The sequence below is a fragment of the Cariama cristata genome, unplaced genomic scaffold (assembly GCF_000690535.1).
Source record: "Cariama cristata isolate BGI_N322 unplaced genomic scaffold, ASM69053v1 scaffold4557, whole genome shotgun sequence".
Taxonomy (NCBI): domain Eukaryota; kingdom Metazoa; phylum Chordata; class Aves; order Cariamiformes; family Cariamidae; genus Cariama; species Cariama cristata.
This window is the reverse complement of record NW_009627029.1, coordinates 35147-59793: the sequence shown is the minus strand read 5'-3', so window position 1 is coordinate 59793 and position 24647 is coordinate 35147. Positions and strand designations below refer to the sequence as shown.

The following is a 24647-nucleotide window of genomic DNA, read 5'->3' as shown; positions in this document are numbered from 1 at the left end:
AAGAGTGGCGGGGGGGGGGGGGGAGGGATGGATGTTTTGTTTTGCATAATACTAGGACAACAGTGTCAAGCTATTTTGTAGCACTTGAATGGCATTTGTTATCCATGGATTCTACACTTTAGAATAAAGAATACAAGGCATGGAGCAGGGGAATTACGTACTCACAGTCGTAGGTCAGTGACAGAGGCTGATTTCTTGTCTCCTGGCACAGGCTGCCTTTGCAGATTCACTTAGCGTTAACTAGCGGGGGGTGGAATTTTATAAATAAATAAATAAAATAAATAAAAGCATTAAAACCACCAAATAATACAGATAAGGTTTCAGTGATGCTTTCAACCTACTGGAACAGTCCCTTGAGAGTGTTTCACAGCTTATTCTCCATCATGGCTGAGTATTCAGCAGCTCACAACAGTCAGAGTGCTCCGCAGAGCTCAGCCCAGGTGAGAACTGGGCTGTGGAAGCCCCGGGATGGTCTCTGCTGGGATATGGATGGGGAGTAATCCTATACTGTACTTCTGGAGACACCAACTGATACTGCTGTAAATTCCTCACAGAAATCTGAAGACATTTTTCTCCAGAGATGATCGCAGAGAAGGTGTCATGGTTTAACCCCAGCCAGCAACTAAGTACCACCCAGGAGCTCACTCACTCCCCCTGGTGGGATGGGGGAAAGAATTGGAAAAGTAAAAGTGAGAAAACTGATAGGTTGAGATAAAGACAGTTTAACAGGTAAAGGAAAAGCTGTGCATGCAAGTGAAGCAAAACAAGGAATTTGTTCACCACTTCCCATGGGCAGGCAGATGTTCAGCCATCTCCAGGAAAGCTGGGCTCCATCACGCGTAACAGTTACTTGGGAAGACAAACGCTGTCACTCCAAAAGTCCCCCCCTTCCTCCTTCTTCCCCCAGCTTTGTATTCTGAGCATAAAGTCATATGTTATGGAATACCCTGTGTTCAGTTGGGGTCAGCTGTCTGGGCTGTATCCCCTCCTATCTCCCTGTGCACCCCCAGCCTCCTCGCTGCTGGGGTGGGGTGAGGAGCAGAAAAGGCCCTGACTCTGTGTGAGCAGGGCTCAGCAAGAACGTAAACATCCCTGTGTTATCAACACTGTTTTCAGCACAAATCCACAGCATAGCCCCATACCAACTACTGTGAAGAAAATTAACTCTATCTCAGCCGAAACCAGCACAGAAGGGATGTGGCACTTATAGTTAAGCTAAAGGAGAATAAACCGAACTGTGTTTAAACCTATTAAAATGTATGAATAATGTGATACATCCAAGTAAGTTCAATTACATTGTTCAAATTCTCTGTATATTCACACCCTCAATTTAAATTGTGATTCATGTTTTCACTGTAATTAACGTCATGGCTGTTACGGTAATTGGTAAGTGGTGTATCTGAAAATGGCATAAAAGAAATGTTCGGTTGGGGGAAAAAATGTCCTTTGTAGGCTGTGCCTGGGTGGTGCTGGGTGTTGGACCTTTAGTATAGTTTGCTAGTCAGCATCAGAGCATCTTTTTGGAGTCCTGATTTTCCTCAGTTGTGATGAGGAAAGAGTCTGTATACCATTGCTCCAGCCCACATCCACCTTCACCATGGATGTAGCAAAAGGCACAGTTGATCTCTAATTACTCTTCATGATTCACTTCATACTCATGGTCTCATAAGCCATTCGGACCTTCAACTTAGTATCATGAACAAAGACAAAAAAGAGAGAAATAGCTTCTTGGCACTAACAACCCATTCTTTGCATAGATCAAATTGATTTATCCAGGTCAGAAATCAAAGACAGTTTCATTTCTGCAGCTGGTTGGGTAACTTAAAGTTTAAAACCTTCACAGACATGAGTACCTTAAAAATCATACTTCTGTCTGAATACTTTGTCTACAACATATACAAGTGACAACTAAGATCATGGTGACTGAAATAAATAAGAGTGCAATCTGTTTCTTCTTATTTCAGTTGTGTTTACTTCATGCATGCGGCAACATTTTGCATGTTGTCACTCTCATAGCTTTGCCTTCAGAAGCACCTAAGCAGTGATTTTGTCCCTGTTTATGTGGGTATTTCACACCACAGAAAGAGGGAGAAAAGCATTGGAAAAATATTTGAAGATCTGTTATTTTGTCTATAGAAATCGATCATAAGAAGTCTGACTAGATGGATTAAAATTGCATGTAACCCATTTTTAAAAGAAAGCAATCTTGTATGACTTTCCTTTTTGATTTTGCTGAAGTCTGGGGAAATGTAGACAAATGAGAATCGGAAAATAATTCTGTATTTTTGAAGAGTTATTGGTCTTTTGTTAGACAACAAAATAATTATGAAGAACAACTGTACTTTGAAAGAAATCTTACTATCTTCTCCACTAATGTATATGCTATTGTATGATAGCATGCCATTTTTTACCACTGTGATTGTTTTATATCATTATTATTTTAATTAGTATTTTCTTTTAAAAATATTTAATCATGTAATAGCTTCCACAATACTAGTTTATTGTAAAGATAACATGGATATCTAAGTATCTAGTACTAAAAATACAAACTCAATATGGAAAGAAATGGATTAAAGAAAAATAGACCAATTAGTTTCAGTATATGTCATTGTAAAGCAACATAAAAAAATCTGCAAAGTGCAGTATTTTTCATACCTGAGTGGAAATGTGGGTTAACCTCTCATATCTCTGAGATACTGCCCAGTAACCACTAAAAACATTGATTCTTGTTCCAAGCCAAAATGGAGCTTTTTTTATACTTTGACTTTCTGGCTCCATTCTGGATCAGAGACACAATTTTTGCTGGATTTCCAGTTGAATCACAAAGCAAGAAGAAGAAAATCTGTTCTTGTTCATATCTGGTGTCTACTTTGCAGACCTTTGTGTATCACTCTGTGCCCAGAGACTGCCCTACGCCTACAACTGTCACAAGAAGAATTATGTTTACACTGTTCTTACCAGCACAGATACTCCCAGGTCAAAAGTTTCAGACTTGTTCAGAAGGGATATCTGACTCTAGAGATAGGATTCAAATATTTTTCTTACTTATCTGATGATACAAATGCTGTTTCAGTTTGGTGTTCATAGTTATACATGCTGATAAAAGCAGTGTTTGATTGAAATCACCAAAGGACCCAAGAAGGTGCTGACCATCCTCTGAGATGTTCATGATCTCAGTCTCTGCATGGACAGACACAAAACCAGGCTTTTAGTCAAAGGGATCAGTGTTTGCTATCATTATGGGCAGATCAGTCAGTAATTTTGCTACTAATGCAGCTATCAGCATTTTGATGTGGAGAAAGTAATGGGGATAATGAGTACCAGCACTTTCCACTATGTAAACAATAGTGAATGAATGAATTACTTGCAATGCCTAATTTTAATTTAAAAATGCATTAGAGCACTTCTTACCCCATTCCGATACGAATTCTGATTCAATAGCATCAGCAATGTACTTTGCCTTTTGTGTATTAATTAATTTTATTCTCTGTGCCACAGTATTCAAAAACAGATAGGCATCCTGGGCCTATTCTGGACAAAGTTATGGAGTCTAGTTTTTCAGGCCCTCAGTCTTTCCCAGAGGCCTTGTCTCCCGACAGAGGAACCCAGCCCATCAAGCAACATAGGTAAGCAAATGGCTGTCTGACGGGAGATTTGGCAGGCTGCCGAGGGATGTCGTTGAACTGATGATACATGTGCAGGATTTTTGTGCGCTGTGACTAGGAGAGATGCTGAATGATATGGTACTGACAGAGCCTCAGAGAACTCATTAAGCAGATGTCCGAGCATTTTCTTAGCTGCAGACATAAGGGGCAGTAACAGTGCTGGCCAACTTTGTCTGTGTTTTTTAAAAGTCCTAGAGGAAGCGTTTAAAGACACCATCCAAGCTGTAGACACAGACCAGTGAATGAAGCCACTGTAGTTTGAGAAACTATTAAAAACAAGACTTTCTTTGTTAATGTTCATGAAGTTAATGACTTGTTTGCTGCAGAAAGACATGGTTGCAAACTTCCAGCCTTTGTCACTGTTTTTTTAAACAAATAATACTTGAAATGAATAATGACTTATTTATGAACACATGGTGGCCTTTGAAAACTAGTCTTTGAAAAGTTTGGGTGGTTGTTTCCAAGAAGAGAGTCACCCATCACTGGATGGCATTTGGATTAGAATTCTGTTTGTAGGCTTTTTGGATGAAAAAGAGTGCAGATGCTTCATTATGGGACTAGAAACCAAACTTGTGTCTGGTATAAGCAATAGTGTTGGTGGGATGGCAGTGGTAACGTCTTCTCCAGAACACACATAGACAGAGAAAAAAGGCTGAGAAAAATGAGTTCAGAATTTTTTTAGCTACATAATCTGGAGGGGAAGACTTATTTATTAAAAGGATAATTTTTTTTTTTAATTACTGAATAAAGAAGTCTGGGATTGCATGAGGTTATGATCTAGCATCTGTAGTAGTTGGTCCATTTTCATTGCAGTCCCCCAGTCAGCTACGTATTCCTTCTCTTTTGAATGAATGATTTGCTTAACCTACCGAAGTGCAGCATATGAGCCAGGAAGGGATATTTGGGTCCTATCTACTTTTACCTTACTTAAGCCTTTAATTTGGCATGAAAAATTAATGCCAACTGTCACATCGGATCCATTTCTTAGAGTTTATTCCTTATTACACATAGATTTTTAAAATATGTTTAATAATTTTACTGAACATAGACGAACTATAGAATTGTTGCCTAGAATGCTTTCCACAGAAGTTCTGGGGGCAATTTTATCTCCAATTAGTCAGAAGGTGAAGTTCAGAAAAAACACAGTGACATTCCCTTATCTCTAATAACATGATTGCAATATTCAAGTTTGAAATGTTTTAGGTGCTTTACCATGACATTACCTAAGCTTAAAAGTATGGAAATAAATTAGAGACTGAAAATATTTCTTCTGCTTATGAACGTCATTTAAACTAAAAGCTGAATGACTCTCAAGACTCCCTGTTTTCCATAGGGAAATTACAGAGTAAGCACACTGAATTTATAGTGAACTAATGCAGAATCCCAGATTGCTCATTTTAACACCTTTGCACACAAAATCTCTTTCTCAGAAAACAAACAAACAAACAAAAAAATAGTCATCTTATATGCAGATGTCAAGCATCAGACTATCCTGAAAATCTTTGCTTCAGAACTGTTTTAAGATATGGAATGACTAGCTTAATTTATAAAGAATTCTTCTTGTAGTTTTATAACTTAAAATTTATTATACAAGGACCTTACTTTATAAAACATGCAACAGACTTGAACATTTAAGATTTATACGGCTGTCTTTAATTTATTCACCATGTGATGGCTTCCTAATTTACTCAATTTCTTTCATTTCTAAATAGCGTTTGATGTGGCCAAATGGTCAAATGTGGCCAAATGAGGAAACTTCTTTTTTACTGGGATACATTTTGTCCTAAATGTCTCTGCATTCTATTCCAAACCTGATGTGAGCCTGGAAAAATTACAGGAGCTCTGCAGGTTGTCTGTTTTATGCTGTTATTAAACTATATTATTGTTTTATTTCTGCTTGCCACAGAAATATTCTTTTCTGCATCCGGACCTGTTTTCTCTGTTGGTGTTTTCATGGGCACTCATGATGGGTGATCATTTCTTAAAATCAGGAGCTGTCTGTTTCCAGTTCCTAAAACCAATATAATTTAGACCTGGCAATAAGACTATCAAGGTGGGAAATCATTTGGGGTTGCTGAAATTTCACTGACAGAGATCACCTAGTTATTTCACTCAGGTTATGAGATAATAGCAATTTTCTGTCTCAACCAACCTCAGCTGCATGCAGAGAATTACTGCAGAAATTGAATTGAAAATTTGAATCTCCACTGAATTTTACTTCTAAAATATTTCACCTGTATTATGCACTGTTATTACAGTAGAAGAATTTTATGTCGTCTGCTTGCATATGTAAAACAACTCTTAGTACTGTCAGAACTGCAAAGTAACATATGTGTTTAATCAGTAAACTTCCTGTAAAGTATAGAATGTGCTCAAAAATTCATCTCAGATTATCTGTTGATTTTAGTACGAAGAAGACCCATACTGTATTAATTTGTAACAGATAGAAATGAATTAGGGTTTTGTTAATTGTGGGGTTGAGTTGTGATCCCTTTGAATAGCAGTTTTCTTGGTAATTAGTCATCCTGACTTTCATTTATTGATTCAGTCATCATTGATTTTAGAGGGATTCATTTCAGAGAATACCGTGATGAAAGCCAAACGCAGAGGCTTTCAGCCTTAGAGCAGTTGTATTGTCTTACAAAAATGGGATAAACTTACTCTAAAATTTAAAACTTAAATAATTTGTGTTTGCATTTTTAATGAACTTTTAACACTGTGAAAACCCTGGTAGAAACAATTTTTTTTTTATTTAGTAAGCATTTTACTCTTTGTGCTCCCAATATAATTGATTCAGTTTAAAAGAAAGAGTAAATTAAAGTTTTTCTGTAAATAAGGGTATTGAATTTCAAAGAACAAGTATTGGTAAACTAAAGCAACTGAGAATGTAAAGGAAGAGGAAGCCTGAAAGGGAGAAAGTATAAGAAACCTGATATTTTCCCAAGGAAAAAACATAGTTTTCTGGAGAAAATCACTAAAAAGAATGCCTAAAAGGAATAGGGTGAGGGAAAGAAACAAATTACATCACAGAGGGCAAGAAGTCATGCTTGAAGTGAACATTTCCAAGAATCATTGAGAGTTAAGAATTACAGGTAATACTGAAAGCAATCAACTATTCTTCTGTATAAAGGAGTCCTATACAGGAAGAAGCAAAGGTGATGGTGGGATGGAGATAATATATGAAGCAGTTAGGGCAATCCTGAATTAATATCTTTCATTTTTGAGTTAGGGTGATTATCTGAGGACGAAGGTAAAATGGGAATAGAATCAAACGTATGAAAATAGACATTACTACAGTCAAAGGGGAAGTAAAATGCAGAAACCAAAGCGCTCAACTCAAGATGGTCTGGTTAATCTTGATCAAAGAAGTCCGGAAGGAGAACTGGCTCAGCAAAATCTATCAAGATGGGAGCTGTGTCATGTGATGATGGAATAGCATATGTCAAATAGTTAGGAAGAGGAAAAATTTATCAAAGGAACTGAAGACCTATTATGTTGAATTAGACTAGTCACGGCTTTAGAACAAATGAGAGGGAAGCAGATTCTTTGGGTAGATACAAAGGAGGCTAAAAATTGTCATGAGGTTTACCAGCAGCAGTTTCTGCAACACTACACTGATGACTTTCTTCGAATTTGGTGTAGGTGAGCTAGATCTCTATACAGCCTCAGTCAACGTTTGTTGTTCACATGTGGCTAATGCCTTTAATGGGAGAAAGTAGGGAGAGCCAGAAAAACTATAATGCAGATACACAGAGGTGGTTAAAAGGGCGATAGTAAGGAGTTATGTTGAGAAGGTAAGTGCTGGGCTGAAGACGATCACCAGTGGAGCACTAATGGAGGTCTCAAAGAGTCGACGTTGGGGACAAATTTTGTTCACTGCTTTTGTGCATAAGTTTGGCACAAAGAAGTTGGAACATGCTGAAAAAAGTAGTTAAAAGATAGACTCAGTACGGATAAGAATCTAGATATAAAGAATGAATTTGATAACTTCAAAGAGTAGCATAACAGAGGTGGATTGAAGCTCTGCAGTACTAAATACAAGATCAGGCGTTTGGGAGCTAACAAAATTTAAGAAACAAATGAGGAGGAAAAATTTCAGTTATACTACTTGATTAAAGGATAACCAAGTCACAAAGTGATGCAGCTGTGCAAAAGTGTCATGGAATGAGAGGAAGTATTAATCAAGACATTTCCATTAGAAAGTCAGAAACATTAAAACCACTTCATGAGACACTGTTGTCACCTCCTTTGAATACAGCATGAGAACACACCACTATTATCTCACCTAGTTAAAATGGCCTCCTGATTACTATGGACTCAAACTGCATTCATAAGTGAATATGAAGAATGAATAAGCTGTGTTCCATAGAAAGCGTTAGAGAGTCTGTCTTGTTTCGGTCTTCAGTTTGAAAGACTGAAAAGAGTATGTGACTGCTGCTTATAAATACATCAGAGAAAGCACAACGAGAAGTAAAAGACTTATTTAAAATGAAGGAGTATGGTGGCACATATAAATATAAATACTCATCATAAATAATTTTAAACTGAAAAGAAGCATCAACATTTTCAATGTAGGACAACTTTCTTGAGTAGTAGCCTGGATATCATTGTAGTTTTAGGATAAAGGTTGATCAATGCACTACAGGGAGTATATGATGAAGTTGTGGCAGATGATTAAACTCAGTGCCACTGAGGTACCTTTGAATGCTCTGTTCTCTTTTCCTGTTGTATGAGTCCATCTGGTGGAACTAGGATGATGACCAGACGATATAGGTAGTGTTGAAGGATTTATGTAGAGTTGCAAAGGCCCCGATCAGCCCCGATACATGCTATGAATACGAATACGGGTATATATAACGAAAGCAACAATGCTGCCATTTCAGAAATCAGGAGTAGATTTGTAGGTATAGGCTGGCTGCTGGAAATCTTCTTCTGCCTATGCAAAGGGAGAACTGAGTTTTGCAAACAGCAGGCTACAGTCCCACTCCATCACCTCGGCTGAGAACCTGACCAGCTGTAAAGGTTCATAAACACAAGCTAGGAAACACAGGTCATTGTGCCATTGTAGATGTGATGTTTTCCTAGACAGCAATCATGTACTGAGACAGTACATGATTACTTTGCAAAGGCACTTTTTTTGTGCTTAAATGCTTGGGATACAGGATGCTATGGAGAAAAAAGGGATAAAACTATTAAGTTCAGTTATCTTATACCATAGTTTTTTTGGCATAATAATCTCCTTACAGTCTTAGTATTCTTTTAATCACATGCAGCTTTGTTGAAGTCCCAAACATTATATGTTAACTTTCTCCCTTTGGGGAGGCATCTATAACACAGGCTCCAACAGAGACGTGCTCATTGTCTGTCATCTCCTTCTTGTAAACACTCTGTCAAAAGGGCTTCATGATACAGCGTTATTATTGTTGCATGGTATTTATTGAGAGATGCTTATGTTCTCAGGTATAACAGATCCTTTTTATTAAAACTGAAAATTGGTTGAAAGCCTGAATGGTTGATCTGTGCAAATGTTAGCAGTAGATTGTCTAACTTAAGCTAAAAATATGGGTCCTAGGGAACATTGGAAGACAGTGTCTATCTGGCAGCTAGCTCTATCATTGGGGTATGTATTAGCTGCCTCTGTCTTGCAAGGACAAAACCCATGTTTGCATCTCAAGATCAGTAGGTAATATAATATGTAATATAATATGCCTCTCTATCGTTTTTGCAGGTACAGAGCCACAGTATTTACAATCAATTTTAGAATTTTCCTTCCTCCCTCAACTTTGCATCTTTCTTTTCATGAATTACAAAATGAAAAAAAGGGGAAAGAATAAGTGAAACAGCTATACACACAACCAAGGTTATAAGCACTATTTCTGTAGCGCCATTGCGCTTATTAAACAAGGGAAAGATTGGGATCCCATCTAAAGTTTTAACACTTTAATTGTCATCCTCTTGTTAATGCTTTTCATGTTCTGTTTCAAAGTTACTTCTGAATGTGGTCATAATGTGATGTATAAGCAATTTTGTTTAGTAATTAATGAAAAAGTAGTACGGGAGGATTCCCAGAGTTACTGTAAATTCACTGCAAGTCACCTCTTCATGAACACAGTTAACTGCACTTGGGGGTTGTGTGTGTGCCTTGAGAAGAGAATACTCCACCTGCTGAGACAGACTTTATTTTTACTCGGTTGCTCAACCTAAAGAAAATTTTCACACAAAACAATTTACAGCAATGAATGCCAAGTTCTTAATTGACTTTAGAGATAGCTGAACTACTTCTTTCAAACCATTAATTCATCAGAACTAGATTTCTCCCTAGTTTATGCATTACTTGTGAACCAGTTCAGGCATATTCTGATTTTTGTTATTCTGGAATAATTGAGTAATAGATTTTAAAGAAATATCTGCTACAGCTTTCCTTATTAGTCTGCTTTATTGAACAGCTCAGTTATGTGGGCTGGTCACTTTTACCCCATTAGACTGGAGTTCCAGGAGGAAGAAACCATAATGGTGGCTAAAGGAGGATAAATTCCCTGAAGAAATCTGAAAGGCATTGTTTGCCTCAAAGAGAGGAACGATTCATGTGAGCAGTAGAGCAGAAGCCTGACAGGGACTGTATTAACATCTTTGGAGGAAGAGTATACTGATGTTCATAGCAGTTTTGTGAAAAAGGAAAAACTTTGTGATGCTAGAGTTACTTTTTCATAGAACTTTTAACAAAGATTGTTACTATCTTGTCTTTGGTGCTTCACGAAATGAGTGTTATCCTCCAGCTTGCAGCTGCACTGTCTGTAAATATTTCCTGTTCCTTAGTGAATTTGTCTTGTCCGTGACCACAAATGATTTTTGTTCACTTTTCCCTCTGTTTTTTCTGTCAGAAATGTTGAAAGCATAAGAACGTCACATTAGCAACAAATTGGTTGCTTAAGCTCCGTCCGTGCCGGATCTGCTGTGATTGCAGGCTGATGTTGGCATGTGCCAGATCCCTTCAGTCTAACCAGCCCACACACTTTTTGCAGCCTGTAGCGTCTAGTGTTAGATGTAGCAACACGAGCTTCAGTGCAAGTTGCAGGAAGTGCACATAGGTCATTTATATGCATCTTTGCTGCAGTTTATACCAATTGTCTCGGGTATACCTGTATGTGTTGCAGTTAGGTCTATTATAAATGCAGAGCTTTTGTGAACTTGCACATGCATGTTATTAGATGGGAGACCATGTGCTCTAATCCAACAAGGAAAATGTGCAAGGGCATCAAACCAACCACAATTAAACAATGCCTTTCTAGTTTCAACAGATTTTAGACTGATTACAAATATTTAAGTTAATCAGTTTGTTGACTTTTGTAGTGTCTTGATGAATATACTGCAATCAATAAAAAACCCTGAAATTCATTATTCATCACAAATTATTCATTCAGCTGTATCTTTTAAGATCCTCTGCTGTAACAGTCTCAGGCTCTCCTGAGCAGAAATTGTCAATTGTTTTGTGATGTGGTAGTGTTATTTTACAGAATATGAACTGTAACTCACAAGTTAAACTCAGCCTTCAGAATTGAAAGGCCAGTACTTCAGGTTTTTTTAAGAAGTTTTTTTGCAGCCTCCTTAATAGCTAAGGAAAAATCTATTTAAGGAAGCATCGAAAATCTTTGAGGGAGTGCTATTGCTTTGGGTTATTGATCTTTTCAATTAAAAAGCACCAGGGAAGTAAAAGTCTGGAAGAGAACAGAGTGAAAACCGTGATGAAACACTGCTGACCTGAGCAGTAGGATAGAGACTGTTGAATTTTATCTTCTGTTTTGACTTTGGGAGAAAAGGTCAGTTTTAATGGAAATGTACACTCCAAGAGAATTTGTCCAAGATACTTGGTCCAAGCAAGAAGTGCTCTGGGAGTAGATGTGGCCCTAACTATAAATATTATTCCCACTGGGTATAAAATGCAGATTGCTTTTAAATCATGTTATAATAGGAAAAGAGAAGCAAACTTATCAAAAGTCTTTTGCATAGCTGAATGGTATCAGAAGTTGAAATTATTCATGTAACCAAGGATAGTGACTCCTAAAATGCATCTACAAAACCTATATTAAAATATCATTAAGGATGTGACAGAATATTAGGTAATACATATGCATTTCTGAGACCCAGGAGATGTCAAGAGAAATAGGAATACCTGGAAAATTAATAGCCAGTCATGCTGTGCAGTACTGTGACCTGTTAACAGTAGAAATAAGTTATATCTTGCCTTAATTCTGTGTTCCCTTATTTTTGCATTAGGAAAAGCTGAATTTATGGTTAATGAACCAAAACTAAAGATTCTATAGATACCTTTTAATTCCTGCACAAAGTGGAAAAAATCCATTCTCCTTCCAAAACACTACAAAAAAAAGTGCAATTTTCTAAACTAAGTAGAAAAATTGTACTTGTTTTTATCATATTCAAGTTTGTATTATATCATATAAAGAAACAGTCTGGTATTTATCAATGTCTATAAACAAGAAAACAATCTGCATGTAAAACAATGCAGAAAGAAATCTTGTTCAACATGGAGAAAACTTGTGTCATAGATGGTTTCTTCAAACTGCAGTTCATAAGCTTCACTTCCATTCTTCACTTACATTTTACTCCCAATGTAATGTTGTTGTATCAGGAAGCAGCACCTCGTAGGCTGATAGATGATATAATGGGCTCTCAATTTAAGATCTGATTTTGAACTCGGCTATAGGTATGATGAAGCTGTGCTGTTTGTTTATACTGTCTGAGGAATCAGCTCTATATGGCATGATTATGGTATGCAGCATGGAAAAAAAGAAGCATCCTTCATCAAGTACAAGAAAATGTTTAATATACCAGGCAATTATTTTTATTCCTAGAAGAGATGTGATGTATTAAATATGGCGTAAACAGCAGCTAACTGTGGATTATAGTATTATATTTCCATAGAGAATTTCTACTGACGTCATAAACTGCCACAGCAAAGTTTATAAAAACAGTAACCCATGCATTATTAATTCTGAATCTTTACTTTGCAGAAGTTTATGCTTTTGCTGTGATAATTTTTACTGTACTCTTGGTGTTGTTCCTAGAAGTCTCTCTTCATGCTGCAGCCCAGGACAAAAAAGTGGGATGCTACATAGAAATGCCTTTCGGAGGACTCCTCCCTTACCTCGGGGTAGGTTCAATGGAATTACAGGACCAGCATATCAACAGCTGGAAGAGTCAAGGCTCACAGACCAGGACACAATACCTTGTCACGGGTAAGTAAGAACATAACCGAAGTGAGCGAGTTTGTGAGTGGCTGCTCTTACGTGGTTAATATGCTTTGCCATTACAGTCCCTCCAACTTGGTTGTAGTGTACTGTGGATCGGTTTATAGTACTGAAAGCAGAAGAATGTTTTCAGCGTACTGACTCTTTGAAGGTAATATGTTTTTATTTGACTGGCTGCTCTTTTTAAGCCTTTCAAAGGCTGTAGAAGGAGTGATTAGAACAAACTGTAAGTGATTGGCGATGTTACTCTTTATAATTCATGCTTTTTCTAGCAGTGCCGTGATGTTCTCGTAGCTTTTGCATAGCATTTTTTTCTTCTATCAGCACTGTGCAAATCAGAGAAAATAATTCAGAAGTCCAACTTTCATGTTTTTTTTAAATAAATCTATGTACATTGCAAAGTGTGTTTGCTGTAGACTGAAGACCGATCACTTCACACAGGTTTGTCTTTGAAAATGCACGAAGAATCCAATATTTTTCCTTTTTTAATTCACCTTATTAAATATTGAATGTGAACTCCAGCTGTACATAAGGTCTAAATTTCAGAAGTGCTCCTGAGCACCTACAGCTGCCTTTGAAGTCTTTTGCAATTGCTGAGGTATTTAGCATGATATTTACATATCCCTATAGATTTCCAAAGACTTTCCAGAATCACTATAAACATATTATGTGTAAAACTAGGAGTGATATCTGGAATGAAATAAAACACCACCAGTTTCATTTGGACACATGTAAGTCACAGCTAAGTGCAGCAAAGCGCAGTTACACTGGAACTGGCTTTATGAAGTGCAGAACTGAGGTCACCTACGTATTTAATTTTCCTCAGGCAAGAAAGGAGCTACTACCTCTATCCAGTCTGACCTTCTGGGAAATGACAGCCACAAGTGCTGACCAAGAATCAGCATCGTTACACATGTGTGTCGGTGCATGTGTGGGCACACGCGCAGGCACACACTCGCCCCGCGCCTCCCTCACCACACTTCCCAGCCGGCAGCAGGATTGCCGAGTCTGGGGTACTCTGTGAGAGGGGGACTTGGCTTACTGAATGTTTTGTGGCTGAATCTACCTAACAAAGTTGGCCACAGTAATTAGGAAAGACAGACCAAGAACAGGGTTTACCTAGGAAGGGAGAAAGCAAAGCAGCAAGAGGTTTGAGCGTCCGGTGACTTCTTTTAAAAAGTACAAATTTGTCTCATACTTCTTTCTTTGTAACTATTTGCTGTTTCTAAGGAAAAACTTGTTTATTACTCCTTGCAGTAAATGTATTAGTGTTCATTTGTATGATAATGTGTGTATAATTCCTTATGAAAATTGTGACTCTGAATGCAACCCTTCCTGAAAGGGGCAGTCTAACAGCCTTCCCTCTTCAACAGCAGTGTCTTTGTGATACGGGCTCTGGGGAGTGCTGCAGCCTCTTCCTAGGCTGAGTGAGGTAGAAAGCAGCAAAGCTGTCTTGTGAGTAGTTGTATTTACTCTTCTCTAGGAAATCAGTGTGTGATATTGCAAGTATCGTCTTGTACTGGCCTATCTTTTAAATTTACAGTTCTGCAAAATGTTGGCCAGACTGTGACCCCTTCTGGCCTCAGTCCACTAAAGCACTTCATCCATATTTTGTGTGCTAGGAATATCTGTAGAATTAGACCTTCCTAATATCGACTCTAACGATGGGACCTTTCTCTGAAGGAGTCCTCTGAGTGCATTAACTGGTGGTGGTGTGATAGCAAGTCACAGCAGTTTGTGTATATCACAAATATGATACCAAAAGTCTTCAACTAGTGCCCATGGGAATGAATTTTTTAAATGTCAATATTAGGCATGAAAACAAAAGCAATTCTTTGATCTTATTTCATTACGTTTTACTGATGATGGTTTTTATGCTAATGAAGTCTTTTAAGAGTGTAAAAGAACTATTTGCAAGTTATTTTGTGTTGCAGCAATGAAGTAATCTCTTCAACCAAAATATAAATATGCATCTTATCTCTGAATAAAAATAAAAAATAATTCACTGATTCTACTTTATGTGGAGTTCTTCTAACTTAGGAAGGTTTCCCCCAAATCAGATGGCTTTTTACCATCTAAATATCTGCTGGTTTCATAGTGTTGGTATTCCCATTAGATTTCCAGCCCAAATGAAAAGTTCCTTTGTCCCCTGCAGAAGTGACACCACTTCCTTTCTTCTCCCTTATCACCTTTTCCCTATAGGGATGCACAAATCAAACTGGTTTATCTCCCTAATTCTGTGAGCCTTCTGAAGTTCATCCATCAGCAGCTCTGGTTGAAGTTTAGTCAGATTTTGTATGTTTATATTCGATAGAAAAGAGGCTAATTTACCTGATTAGTTTTTGTCTAGTCATGTAAAAGTATTCCTCTTCCCATCCTACATTGAATAGAAATCTTTTGCTGCCTTCAGGAAGCACCAGATCTCATTATTTGCAACAGGATCTAACATTTGCTGAGTTTCAGTCAAATACAGCTAATATCAGTTATTTTATCAGTATGCTACTTGAAGAGGAGTAGAAAAACCTGCTTGAAATGAGAGGCTTAAAGAAAACAAACCATCTCCATGCTGGTCACATCTCAGAGACTGATTCAAGTCCTGGAGGGTGTCACGAATTTACATGCAATTAAGTGGACAGCAGTTTGATCGCACGCTTTCACTGACAGCTGTTTGTGTTATATGGTATGAAGTGTTAGAAGTAGTGCCTTATAGCCTGTAAATGTGTTTATGTATACAAGACCCAATGTGTCATATCTACAGTTTGAAAATGGGGTGTGTATATGTAAGTATATGTGCTTACAGGGCTGAACCAAAGCCTGGTGATGCCACTGGAATGTCTCCTATTCGTCTTAATGGACCTTGTCATCAGGCTCGTATACCAAACACCTATAGCAATAGGGCTTATAGCAAAGCTATTGGTACTATGCTAAACAAAAACCATTTTGTGTTTTAAGTTCCGATCCCTTCTGTCTCTCTTTAATATCTATGTTAAGGAGGCAGTAAAATTATTATGCTTTCAGTTTTGTTTTTTAATTTAGGCTCTTAAACACTGTACAAGTATAACATAATTACTGTTGTATATTTATAAATGTTTGAGTTTCTTTTTTTGCTTGGTTTTAGGAGGAGAGTGGACAGAGAGCTGCACTTTGAAATATATGCACATGAATGAATTTATTCAGACAAAATAATTTTTCAGATTAAAAAACCAGATATCTTTCTTAGGAGGACCTATAGTTCTGGGAAAGTTAATTATAGGAAAATGTAATTAAGATTCTGCAATTACAGGTCTAAGTCTCAGTCTATTGAAAACAGCAGCAGTCTGGTGTCAAAAGTAGAAGCATGGATCAGTTTAATTAACCAAAATCTGAGTCTTACATGATTTAGATGTAATATCCCTACTAGTTTAATACCTTGCCTATTGCACATAGCGTAAGTGCTTTAATTCAATGTCAGTCCTCCTTTGAAAGCCCTGTGAATACAGGGCAGAAATACTTGATTCTGGCATAAAATCGGTGTGTCTATCTGTACTTCAAAAAATATTATGGAAATATGCCAGGCATTGCCTTACATGTTATTGTTGCTGCCAGTTAATTTTCCAAATACCAAGGATAATTGAATCTCTATTATGGAATTGGCAAATGTTATTGTTCTATCACCAAACCCATTTTAATTTAGTCTTTTCTTGGTTTTGCTTCTATATCATCCATATAATACATCCATTGCATGTGAAATTCATTAAAAACATTCGCTCCCTTTGTTTTCAGGGTGCAGCCCAGAATATATTTAGGGCCCGAATTACCAAAAAAGGGAATAATGCAACTGATGCGATCTCTCCAGCTATAGTCTGAACAATTATATAATAAGCAAAGGAAACAAGAATGGGCACAACCCAAAGGTCTGCACTCTTTTGTTTTATTTTCTTTTTTTTTTTTTTTTTTAAATTATCCTCCCTCGGGAATGATATCCCTGACCAGTATTTCATTCATACTGATTCTTGAAAACTGTTCTAAAAAGGCCCTCCGTAAATGGGTACAAGTGTGTCTAAGCATGGTGCATTTGTATCAATGTAATTAACCAAAAGCTGAGTCTCAGCTGGCTCAGATGTAAAACATAAATGCAGCAGTGAAGCGTGTACAAGAAGCTCTAGCATGTATCTAAAAAAGCCGCTTGCTATATTATTCCCCTGCGTCCCACTTCCCAAAGCAGTATCTCTTTCCATCAGATAGCAGGAAAGATCACACCACCTCCTGCCTTGTTGCAGAGCTCCCAGCTGTGTTTTCTGGTCTTTTGGGGATGCCTGGAGAGTTTTCGTACAGGGACTGCACAGAACTGCATGCGTGCACGTGTACAGGGTTAATGTGTCAAGTAGTTGCAGAAACACGGTGCCACAGTAGATGAGTTAATTACAAGTCAGCAGCGCTCTGCTGGAAATGAGCCTAAAGTTATCTTCTCCTCTGTCTCCTGTCTGACAGCTCGCCAGGCAGATGGGCCAAAGGAAGCCTTTCCAGTTAATTAGCATTGCGCACTAATATTGGACTATGGCTGTTTCATGCAATTCACTTTCTTTTCCTTAGTTCTCTTTCTGCTAATGCCAAAAAGTGGCAAGGCACGTATGAGTAGAAGGATATCCCTAGTGAAGTCCAGCAGGCTTAAGCAGCTCTCAGAAAAATACCCTTCAAGTCAGAGCTCAAAGCACCTGCTTCTACACCAGATCTAAATGCTGCTTTCCTCATCCATAGATAAAACATATTTGGCTTCACCATTAGCTTGCCTTATTAAATACCGATATGATCATAAACCTGATTATAAATAAAATATGTTTCGGTACTGAGGTGATGTCTGTGGTCGTTGACAATGATGACTAGTAGATATAGTAACTCTTAGAGCCCTAAATTTCTAGTAATACTACTTCTCAGATGGGAAACATCTCTTTTTTTTTTTTTTTTTGGGTCATTGTTTCCTTTCTTTTATATTTGGTATACTTTCCGTTTCTGTTTTAAGTATTTCCTGTAAATTAAAACACTTTCTGATCAGAATAATGAATTTGGCTTTAAAACAAAGTGGAAATGTTGATAAAAATTCACCAAAGTTGCCTCACAATCAATGAAATCATGCTATGATATATATTAATGGAGGATAAAGGAATGATTTTTTTTTGAAACACAGGAATGCAGCATCGGGAAAACACAGACATTTGCTCAAGCCCGATATATTAGCTCTGTTTCCATATGAGATCTAAGAAAACAAATCAGGCCAACATTAGGAGTATGGGCTATTGAAAAAAAGACCTGTTTTTCAGAGGTACACTGCACTTAGATGCTCTGCTTGTTTGAAGGGAAGCACAGACAATCGTGTCTGTGTAAAGACTACACAACCATGTTTTGTTTAAAGTTCTCTTTCCTGCACCTCTTTTAAAGTGTTTTCCTAAAATAGCTATTTGACATTGAGAGTTCTGATGTTGAAGAAAGCATCAATCCATTTTCCCCAGTTAGGAATGTAGGAATGGAATTTGAAATTGAATTTCAAAGAAAACGAGCAATACAGTATAACTCCTGAAATCTTTTAAAAGGAATTGTCATAATCCTCATATACTGGTGGGCAAAATGAGACTGAGAGAAAAGCAGTGGTTTGCCACTGGCAGTCTGAGAATCAAACCCAGGTCTCTAGAGTCTGTTGTTTTCCCCAGGCTGCACTATTACCAAGTGCTCCTAGTGTGAGGGAAAAAAATGACATATATCTTTTCAGAACAGTTCACTGAATCTCATTGCTGCCGGTTGCATCTGAGCGCTTGATGTACAACAAAAACTTCTTTTTACTCGTTCCAGGTATTCATCCAGTGGTTTAAAAACTCCTCAGAATACTTCAATAAATATGCAACTGCCTTCGAGAGAGACGACCCCTTATTTTAATAATGTGGATCAGAAGGACTTGGTCGGCTATTCATCTTCAAGGGCCAACTCCGTTCCCATCATCCCGTCTGTGGGCTTGGATGAAGCCTGCATGCAAATGCAAAATGTTTCTGAAGTAACAGGCATCAAATGGTGCAAAAACTCCTATTCAGCTGAACTTGTCAATGTGAGTTCCCCAGTCAGTAATTGTCTTATAGCAGAACAACACGAAGTGAAAATATTGCTAGAAACTGTGCAGGAGCAGATTCGGATTCTGACGGACGCGAGGCGGTCAGAGGACTATGAACTGGCAAGCGTAGAAGCAGAGAGCAGCGCGAGCGAAAACACGGCCTTTCTGCCCATGAGCCCCATGGCCAAGTCAGAGCGAGAGGCACAATTTGTCTTAAAAAGCGAATCGCAAAGAGACTCGGTATTGACCAAGTGACTTTGTGTGGGGGTTCTGGGAGGGGAAACGAGATCTGTGCATTCAATGCTTTGCTAAACAGGAAGGGAGGAAATTAAATACAAATTATTTATATGCATTAATTTAAGAGCATCTACTTAGAAGAAACCAAATAGTCAATCGCCCTCATATCATAGTGTTTTTTAACAAAATATTTTTTTAAGGGAAAAGTTCCAGGAGGAATGAAGCGTACATCAGGTGCTTTCTAGGCAGGATTACACATACTGTTTCAGTTACAGAGCATTTTACCACTGTCCCATTCGGCTGTCCGAAGGCTTAGGCTTATGCATCTTTTTTATAGTAAAGGCCAAGACCATTCTTAGATTCATTTCTGGTTTCAGGGCAGCACTGCAGTGATGTGCTGGCCAGGGATTCAGACCCTGGGGAGCCAGTCCTGTGACCCCAGCACAGACCCAGTCCCCTCTCCCCCTCTCCTCTTGGTTCCAGGTTCATACCATGGAAACAGGCACACAGACATCTACTTCTGAGGTCTGGTACCTACTGTGAAATAACAATAAATCCCTAAATTGAGCCAGATGCTTAACTCTCGACCTTACTTTAATGTGTCAGCCCAAGAAAGTCGATGAAAACATTTAGGAGCTTTGGGTTTGGCCAAGTGTGGAGTGGGATCGGGGTCTGTCGAGATGCAGTGGTCAGGAGCCCATGGCTGCTCCATCTTCTGAGCTTTGCCTGTCAGAGCTGCCTTGGTGAAGAGTGAGGAAGAAAAAGAGAAAGTGCAAAAGTGTGCATTATGACAGATTTGGGTTTTGGTTTGGGGTTTTTTTGAATGGGAACATAAACTCCATTTTTTGTTACCAACCCCTCAACATTTCTAAACTGTTATACTTTGAAGGCTTTTGTAAGCTCTCAAGGAGCCCTTCTGAGTGTGTGTGTATTTTTTTTAACTTGTTTTTTATTATGGGTTGTTCAGAGAAGAGTCAGGGAGATCCAATATGATCAAAATCCAGCCGATAAGTGTCCACACTGCCCTAATTTGTTCCCACTTTATGTTTTCCAGTCACTTTAATTAATCGTGGCTTAGGCTTGTAAACTTTAAAGCTTCAGCCCTGCAGATGATTCAGTATGGGCAGACCCACAAGCGTACACGGATCTGATTCTAATGGGGCTATATAAGAGCAGATGGTTTCCACCAAATCACCCCCTGCAGGGGGGTGAAGGCCTTAGAGAAGAAATGTCATGTCCTGGTTGCCATATCCCAATCACATTATAAGCATTTTTTGCATTTGCTTTCTTTTGAGTCTCTCTTCCCCCCATAAATTGTAATACAATGTGCCAATAATGCAATTAATTGGGTTCGGTGACATACACATTACTGGTTTTATTAGTATTAAAATATCTGCTTATTCATGGGGAAAAAGAAAATCAACTATAATAAACAATTGCTAAATAGCCGTCCCTGGTTAATGTCAGAAGATTGATTAAAAAAAAATTACAGTATATACAGAATGTATTAAAATATTCCTTTGCAGCAAATTAATTGTTAAGTTTATTATTGTGCCCCAGACTTTCCAGTTCACAAGTCTCAAGACTTCTCCAAATAGCACAATAGATCACGCAGTGCTGTTGTATGTTGAGTCAGAATAAAGCAATATTTTAACCTCTGTCGAGTAAATTTGGAAAAGAAATGCTGAAGGTGTATGTCATTATTTTTGTTAAGGCAGTAAAAAAAGTTACTCGCAGTCTTCATTCAGCAAGTCTTATTTTGCGTTTCTTTTATGGTTTTATTTTGGGTTTGATTTTTTTTTTAATGATAAAGTTGATGAAATTGTCTTGTTTGCAGAACTTTCTATGGCTGTAATCTTTGCTGTGTGTTTTCAATAAAAATATATTTGAGGGCAAACTATGCTTTATGCCCCAGGATAGAGCATGCCTCATTGGGACTCCCTTCTTCAAAGACACAGAGCTTTTGTTGCAGCAGTAAGGTGGGATCACCATGAGGAGTGGTCTCACCCTGATGTGTTTCTGCAGTATGTTGTGGCTGGGCACAGTCTCACTGTGCATGAGCTCAGCTGGCTGCGGTGGGTATGGCCCCAAGCCCACACCAAATAAACCCTCTGCAAGATGAGGTGTATTAGGTGGGGCTCAGGTGGGAGGGCTTTGCATCCCTACAGTCGTGTGACTTCGTCAACACTGTTTACATCCCACCAGCTCAGGACATGAGCAAAGTGAGCTTGCCTCTGCCCGTAAGCCCTGTGAACATACCTGTAATATAAAACCTGGTTATTATATAAAGTTCTGATTCAATAATTTGTGAAGAGCAATCACAATTAATTAATTGTTCACCATTAATTTCATGAAGAGATGGTCTCTCTGCAATAAAGTGCAGAATGCTGTCCAAATAGATGTTTCAAAGTTAGATCTTTTCAATCCAAATGTAAGGCCGCCTCAGCCCCGAATCCCACCAAACTCTGCAATTTCACCTTTAGCAACATATTGGAAACACACGGCAAGATTTCTGTTGAAGAAAGAACCATATCATAAGCGATGCTTTTATGGAGAGAATGTGTTCACTCAGCATCCCCAAAAGACCCAGAAAAAGGGGAAGAGCGATGTATTTAAGAGAATGAAATGTTTGACTGAATGACACATGAAGATCTGAAATGGTGAGGATATCTTCAGTTCATGTTAGAGATGCGATCTTGTACTCAGCAAAGGATGTGTGGCTGTTATATGTTAACTGTTCTATTCAGTTTTCAGCATGTTTGAATAGAGAGACGTTAATATTAACCATATGACAGACTAGTGTATTATTTGTTAAGAGTATCACTTGACATCCTATTGAAACTGTTCTTGTTTGCAGAGGAAAAGAAAAAGGTTCAAAAACATCAAACTAGGTAGCCTTAATGTCGTTTGTGTGTTTCTCTAATGCAACTGTTTTCCTCCGTGGACCCTCCTATTTTACAGTGAATGGGACAACACGTTCTCTGAGGTCTGGCAATTAATTATGTAGAGGACACAAAAGAAAGTTGTACTGCGACAGCGGAAATGGTAGGCCAAATTTTGCTTTACTTCTGAGCCCTACAGTCCCACTGAACTCAGTGGATCAGAAGGAATGCGAGTCAGTACAAAATGCAGTTCATTCCTAAAATTACATCTGATCCCAGCCTTGGAAACAGACTGTAATCCCCCTAAAAGAGGCTCTGAACTCAGTTGTTTACCTGTAACATAATTAAAAATTATATCTGATCTGTGAAGTTCCAAATATAGTCTGGTGTGAAAATTCACACATGCAGCATTACACTTGAGTAAACTGGGAGAACAGCTAACTAAAATTGAACTTTCTCTGAACTGAGAAAGCCTATGTCTCTTCAGTATAATACTGTGGAGCAGAATGATGAGAGGAGTATATCCTGATCTTTTTTATGTTTTTCTTCTGTATAGAATTTCTTCAAAACAATCCAAAAATAACCCTAAAAAAAAAAGTCAGTAGAGCGATCCCAGCATTTGAAATAGGAAAGGTAGGTGAGTATGGGCACATTTCATAGTGTTAATCACTGAAAAACTCTTCAGTGCACCCATGACCCAAAGCTGAAACGTTCTAATTCTTGCAGGATCATGTTTAGATCAACAGAAGCATCCATGGAAAAAGAGCTCTTCAGAATGCAGTGATGAGAGTTTATATTAATAGAGGATCAGGTCCCAAATCTCTTCTACTTGATGTCCAATGTAGTGTCACAAAGCTTAGTAGCCTACCACATGGTGTGAGGACTTCTGTGATGATTTATGGAGCTACCTTCAGTTTGCTTATGAAAATCATACTCCTGTCAGTGTGTGAACACCCTCACAAGGTTCGTTGGCTGAGTGATTGGTTTGTCAGGTCTGTCTTTTACAAGGGCTGAGTATCACTGACCATTGCTCCAACAGCAATGAACTTAACACCATGTGGCTGATTCCACTGTTATTCATCAAAATCCCACAGCTTCAGGTTTAAATTTGGAAAAAGCGGTAAGACGATGGTGTGTGCTTGTGAGCAGGCATATGCTAGATAGGCTCCTGTATCAAAATGTTCAATTGGATAATTCATGTCTAGTTCTCATGTAAGTAGGGAGAAAATCTGGATTCCTCTTCCCAGTTCATCCCCAGTTTCCTTTAGTCTAATTTTGGACATTACTTGAGCATTTTTTACTCTTATAAGAAATTATGAAAATGAATACCAAAGAAGAACTCTTTCAGAGTCCTAGCTACAGTAAATAAAATTAAAGCTTGAAGGAGCAGACCCGGAATAAAAACTGGTTTTGAAAATGGCATTAGTATCAACTGCCTTTCAATAAAATGGAATTTCCCTATAAACTGTTTTTCACTTGGGAAAGCAATGAGCTTATAAAGTGATTTATTACCTTGGCATGAATTTAAAATGCTCATCTTCAAGCAGATTGGGAAAAAGCAAATATTTTAGGATAGATTTCTCAGCTTTTGTGACTCATTTTTTAAAATTTTATTTCAGTAACCCAACAGGTCAATGATCCCATTGTCTGTGTTGTCTGACATGTAGTCTTAAAGGCCATCTCTGTCCCTTTTTGTGGTTCAGATGCTGGACTGTAAGATTTCCTCAAAGAGAACAAGGTTTTATTGGAATTATATTTAAAATGATTCATAGAATAATATAGTTCTTTATCTTGCTGAAAATATAAGGTGATGCAAACTTTTTTCTTTTTGTACTGCATTATTACTGTAAGTTCATGGCGAGATTACGCTCCTTTTCATGTCTATTTACATGAAAACAACTGCGACACCAGCTTTTGAGGTTTTAGACTTGATGCTTCCAAATCATCATATCAAACAGGATTTTTGTATTTTAAATAGCAAAGTTCAAACATGACATATACATGAAATAGCTACAACAGAAGTAAACTTATTAATAAAGTTGGAGTTTTTTTCATTTTTATTACGTAGCAATTAGAGGACTGGGCCGTAGGAATCGGTAGTCTCTTGCAAGAAACAGTCACAGAATGTATTAATGGCAGTGGAAAGCTATCGCTATAGCCCAGAACTGGGGAAAGCTGCAGTGGAGGAGGAAACGGTCATCCACGGTGTACACTGCAGGGGGTAAAAGTGCTTTCATCTTAATAGTAAAAGCCAATATAGTTGTTTGAAACTGCCAAAAAGTTAAACTACTTGAAGTTATTAATGACCATGTTGGTAGTATTTGAGAAAAGGAAAAGGATCAGAAATTCCCAAATTCATAATGCTTGTACTGTCCCTTGGAACAACAGCAATTATGTTTTGATTCTTTATTGTTACAGCAAAGTTTTCTATGTCTGCTGCAGAAACAGAGCGATCGCACAGCACTGACAGGCTACACTGACCCTTTCTTTTTTGAAAAGGGTCAGCAGGCTCCTCCTTTGT

The 24647-nt window shown here is 38.0% G+C and overlaps 1 protein-coding gene across 1 annotated transcript in view; it reads left to right on the top strand.

The window, feature by feature from the left end:
- Positions 1-19262, top strand: part of NRG3 (neuregulin 3) — a 113795-nt gene extending 94533 nt beyond the window's left edge. Inside the window, exons 6-8 of the mRNA XM_009704289.1 lie at positions 3499-3626; positions 12749-12919; positions 18755-19262. Coding sequence (XP_009702591.1) covers positions 3499-3626; positions 12749-12919; positions 18755-19262 — 807 coding nt within the window. The remainder of the gene's footprint in view (positions 1-3498; positions 3627-12748; positions 12920-18754) is intronic.
- Positions 19263-24647: the final 5385 nt, after the last annotated feature.